Source organism: Anneissia japonica, unplaced genomic scaffold, assembly GCF_011630105.1.
Source record: "Anneissia japonica isolate Jap-2015-1 unplaced genomic scaffold, ASM1163010v1 scaffold287743_len2803612_cov181, whole genome shotgun sequence".
NCBI classification, from domain to species: domain Eukaryota; kingdom Metazoa; phylum Echinodermata; class Crinoidea; order Comatulida; family Comatulidae; genus Anneissia; species Anneissia japonica.
The window spans coordinates 2,556,163-2,561,193 of NW_022733259.1; the positions used below are offsets into that span (position 1 = coordinate 2,556,163).

The window sequence follows — 5,031 nt, forward strand, 5'->3', positions numbered from 1 at the left end:
CTTGAAAATGATTCAATTAATCAATGAACTCCAAAGATAAAGGGGGTCCGGGTTCCCCCGGAAAAAAATCGATTTCTAGATGGCGGGAGATGAGCTTTCCTGACTTCTGAAATGTCTTTTCATGACTTTTAAAGCTCTTCAAAATTCAAGGTTTTCCCCTTTTGAAATAGGTCAGGTAAATTTTTCTCATTTTTTATTATATGTGTGTATACACACATAAACAAATGAGTAGTTGCATGCGTATTCTTTTTTCCATGAATCGATAAATCCCAAAAAGAAAGAATTTCTTAGATGGCGGGAATTGAGCTTTCCCGACATTTGAAGTGTGTTTTAATGAATTTTACGTTCTTCAAAAGTCGAATTTTCTAATAGCAAAAAAAAAAAAAAAAAAAAAAAAAAAAAAAAAAAAAAAAAAAAAAAAAAAAAATCAGCTCACGGGTCCTGAAAAGGTAGGTCCAGAATTCTTTTCTTTTTGCCTTTCCCATCCTTCTACCCTCCTTCTTTTTTTGCATTTCCGATCATACAAAAATCTCCAGACATTATATATTTTTCGCCAAAAAGCTCCGCCGGCCATGCACCAATACCTATAATTTTCCCATCAAAGATTAACTGAGAACCCCGCATTAAGAGATAGTCACATGAGATTATCACAAAAATCACCAATGAGGAGTTTAACTATAGAGACTCCAAATTCCAAATAAGTTTCGTCCAGGCACCTATAACAACTCACTGGTCCGAGGCCCGTAAGGTACCCCTACGGCTTACTGCTTCCAGAATGATCCACAATCAAGAGGGACCAAGCCGTACTACGATGATCTCTATTGTTGGCGTACTTGAGCTTTATACTTCAATTAATTTTGTGTTTTAAAGTAGGATCAACTTTTGTACCCAGCTCCACCATCGATTCGTATTTAAGACTATTGAATGTCGACAAGAAATGTTGAAACATGTTGACGTAATACTTATTTACCCATATAGAAAATGAACGCAACCTCCAATGTTCCTGAACTTTTGATTTCATTTGCTTTCTGAAGGCTCATTCATTCATAAAATACGTTCACATAGTTGTGAGACCGCATAGTTGGTTGGCCGTCTAGTCTTACATTTGACATTACATTATAATATCCACGTTACAGTGGAGTTGGCTGGCGTCATCATGTGGTACTTGAGACCTGTTTTGCGATCAGCTCTAGTTTTTAATACCAGGAATGTCCGTTTTTCTTTATCCAGCGTTTCAGCACGTACTGATAGAGTCCAAGATCAGGAAAAGGTAAGGAGATAGATTGCTGTTAATAACAGTTTCCATTTCGTGTGTGTGTGGCGCCAATAGCTACCTAGGCTGGCGTTATAACCCGATAGATACCGGAATAAACCAGATAATTAAAACAACGTTCTGTTCTGTTGCCAAGAGGAAAGTTAGGCCTGTAGGCCTAATAATATTAATAATAATAGGTCAACGAAAAATAAGCCAAAATCCGGCTCTATTATCCGATTATCGGCTTATGGTCTGGAGTATCACTCTGGTTGAATAGTGGCGCGACAGAGGAGGGACTAGCCTAGTCATAGTTTCAATTTGCTTGCAAAAGCCTAAAGGCAACAATTATTAATTGAAGTATTCGAAGAATAAGGGGGAGGGGGGGCCACAATATGAAGTTCACACTGCCACGCCCACCTCTTCCCCAGTGGCGGCGCCACTGGTGGGGGGAGGGCGGTGCTGAGGCAGGTGGCTAAGCCCCCACCTCACCGGACAGGTCAAGCCCCCCCGCCGGACAGAGCTCGTCGGGCAGTCAGACCATAAAACATATAAAAATAGTCCCACACCAAGCCAACACATTGTCACAGTCTGAGAGTGCCATTTGCGGCCATCCAGAGGTTGTATTCTTTAAAAAATCTCTTTTTGGAAGGGGAACCTCCTCTCAACCCCTTTCTCCAGCTCGAGCCTACGAGCTCAAGTCCCCCGTTGGACAACTTAACCCCCCCAGAAAATATATCCTAGAGCTGCCACTGCTCCGCCCCACCATGGCTGGTGTAAGTAAGTGGTAAACAATCTCCTTTCTCCCACTGCTGGATCGCCACAGAATTCATGTGTGCATTCCCTTTCCCCATTTCCTCTCTTTAACTCCAATTTTTCTCCCCCCTTTCTTATTTTTCGGCTTGACCGACGGGGGGCACGGACCCTCATGGGCCCCCTTCCCCCGCTGGATCTGAATTCAGTAATCGTAAGAGTACTAAGTGGTTCAGTTGATGGAGTGTTAGCACACATGACTGAAACTAAACCAATTTAAGTGCCGATAAAGATCAGCAGCTGCAAAAATTTGGTACTACAGTATAAGCATAAGTGATGTTAGATCAAGCACTATCTGTAGGCCCATTAAAATTTTTTGTTATTGTAAATTCAAAAAGGTAATTATTTATTGTTTATACACTGAGTGCTTTATTAATTTTTTTACAGATTTATGCTTTTATTTGTATTTATTAGAATTTATTAAATTACTTTTTATTTAATTTGTTTAAATGAATTAATATTATTTTTTATTTCAGTATTGATCAACTCCAGCTGCATGGACCATATTTTTTTAAAACCATATTTATAGAGGGTGACACTTCCAATGTATCCAAGAATGTCGGCTGATATTCAGGTGCCCTCTTAAATAAATGAAATAATGTGATGCGTTTATCAACAAAGTCTCTTTAAGAGGCTTAGGGAGTGGAGTTCATAGGAATTGAACCAAAGACCCTTTGATTAGAAGGCAAGCATCTTAACCACTAAGCTATTCAACTCCACCTGAAAACCATACTCACAAAATATTGCTGAATGATACTGTAAATATTGCTTCAATTTAGGCCTAATTGTTTACCAAGTCGGTTGCCACATCAGCACACCATGCTCACCACACTTCTGAATCTATTAATACATAACCTATTAGCCTACTACTACTCTAATGTTATCAAAAAACTGCTAAGTCATGCTGAGAGGGCGTACATTATATAACCTGAAAGCATTTGTATGGTAATCCAGTGTATCTGTTCACAATTACGATGAAGATGTCTGAAGGTGTCTGTCAGGAGGTAAAAATTAAATTTCATGAACAATTTTTTGAACTGGTAACTACTTTTTGGCCAGGTAATCAATTTTTTAGGCGAGTTGTTTATATGGGTTTATGCTTGCTTAGCAACCATTGCGAGACCTCTTTGGGACCTAAAAATTGGAGGGTTAGCTTAGTGTTGAAAGACTGAAGATTGGTATTTATTTCTTTTAAAAAGTGATCTCGAATTAGAAGGGTCTCGGAATTAGGAGTCTGGAATTAGGAGAGTGCACAGTAGCAAATGTCGTAGCTGGCCTACATTTGTGATACATTTAACCAGGTTAGGCAAACAAAATTTGTGTGTTAAGTGAAGTGAATTTGAAAAAAGACTAATTTATATTCCTGATTGAACATACCATAAATGCCTATTATAATTGGCGTATTGCATTCATTCCATTCTTTTATTTTGGAATCAATCACAGCAAAGATAAACCGTATATTAAATTACTACATAAGAAAGTATAATACATACTCCAAGTTTCAATACTTGGAGTATGTATTATACTTTCTTATCTGAGATTAATCAGTGGACCTTTCGGTTTTTTTTTAAATTACTACATAGGATGTAGCTTATCTCAAAATGCTATTCCACTGAGAAAACACCTTGATTCCTGTAGTATTTTTTCAACTACAGTGGAAACTGCAAAGTTTAGACTTCAGGATTCCATATAAAATCATGAAAAGAGAGAATTCTATTCTCTGTTAAGATGGAGTTGTTATACCGTATATTGTCATGTATATAAGACGACGAGGCATAAAATGGTAAATTATTGTCGAAAAACGGGTTGTAATATACGCAACATATACATTTTTTATTTTTTAATCCATGATGATTGTCTTTTATGTGCTCATCATCTGTAACATGCAAATTAAAATGAAGCTACTAAATGTTAGTGTAAATGAACGCAATTTTATATGGGGAAATTAAGTTTTTGATGAACATTTAAAAGCCCATAAAATAATAATATGGAAGATTAGTCCTACATTTGGCTCCATTTGTAGCCAACTAGATACAGTATGACCATAAAAGGCAGTAAGAAGTAGACCTAAATATTAATATATTGTCAAGTCTTCCCTTCATGGTGACTTAGGCTATGTTCACACACACACACACGGCATAAGGCTGGCTTAAGCATGGCGTAGCATACGCCTTTGTGTGTGAACTAGGCAGTGGCGTTGTTAAAGCCACTCACTACACCACGTCCTTGGCGTTATTAACGCTACCTGCAGAACGCCACTGAGCTAACGCCAGTGATGCTTGAATGATTTTACCTCATTTCAAGAGATTGACCAATCACGATTTCAATATATTTATTTATTTTATTTATTTCAACAATATTTTGTGAGGGTGGTCCATCCAGCCTGAGCTGATCAATTGGGACCCTCAGTACATACAATTAAAACATAAGTATAAAAATTAAACTTGATCTTTAACATAAGCAAATTAATTAAATTAAACCATTAAAAAATTAATAATAATAATAATAATAATAAAAATCAGAAAAAAAAATAAATATGGGCCTACAGTATATAAATTATATATAATAATGATTTAAGGAAAACACTAAAATTAAAAAAAAATTTAAATAAAAAAAAAATTGACATATTGGACAGAATAATAATTGAAATAAAAAATAAATCAAAAGAATTAATGAGAAGATAATTAATTGAACTAACAAAAATAGAAAAATTATAAAAGATTATAAAAGATAAATAATTTACAATTTAAAACAGAACAAAATCATGATTAAAAATATTGCAACAAAAAGAGATGGCCACAGGGAAAATTACACAAGATTGGATGAAAGATAGCTACTTTGGTCTCTTTCCTGTGCTCTCTATAAACGAAATGGTAAAGGGGTTCTTTTTCTATTGCATTTTACTTAGTTGTAATGTATATGATTTGTTGATTGTGTTTTGTAAGATATTTTAACCTATTTAGATT

General features: G+C 35.9%; 1 protein-coding gene across 2 annotated transcripts in view; it reads left to right on the forward strand.

Annotated features, from left to right (window-relative positions):
• Positions 1–1,039: 1,039 nt before the first annotated feature.
• Positions 1,040–5,031, forward strand: part of LOC117116060 (betaine--homocysteine S-methyltransferase 1-like) — an 11,458-nt gene continuing 7,466 nt past the window's right edge. The window contains exon 1 of one of the 2 annotated variants that reach the window (XM_033260000.1): positions 1,040–1,270. In XM_033260000.1, coding sequence (XP_033115891.1) covers positions 1,157–1,270 — 114 coding nt within the window. In that variant the 5' untranslated portion in view covers positions 1,040–1,156. Of the gene's footprint in view, positions 1,271–2,603; positions 3,070–5,031 lie in introns of those variants that run through there. The other variant, XM_033260001.1, reaches the window with a different exon arrangement.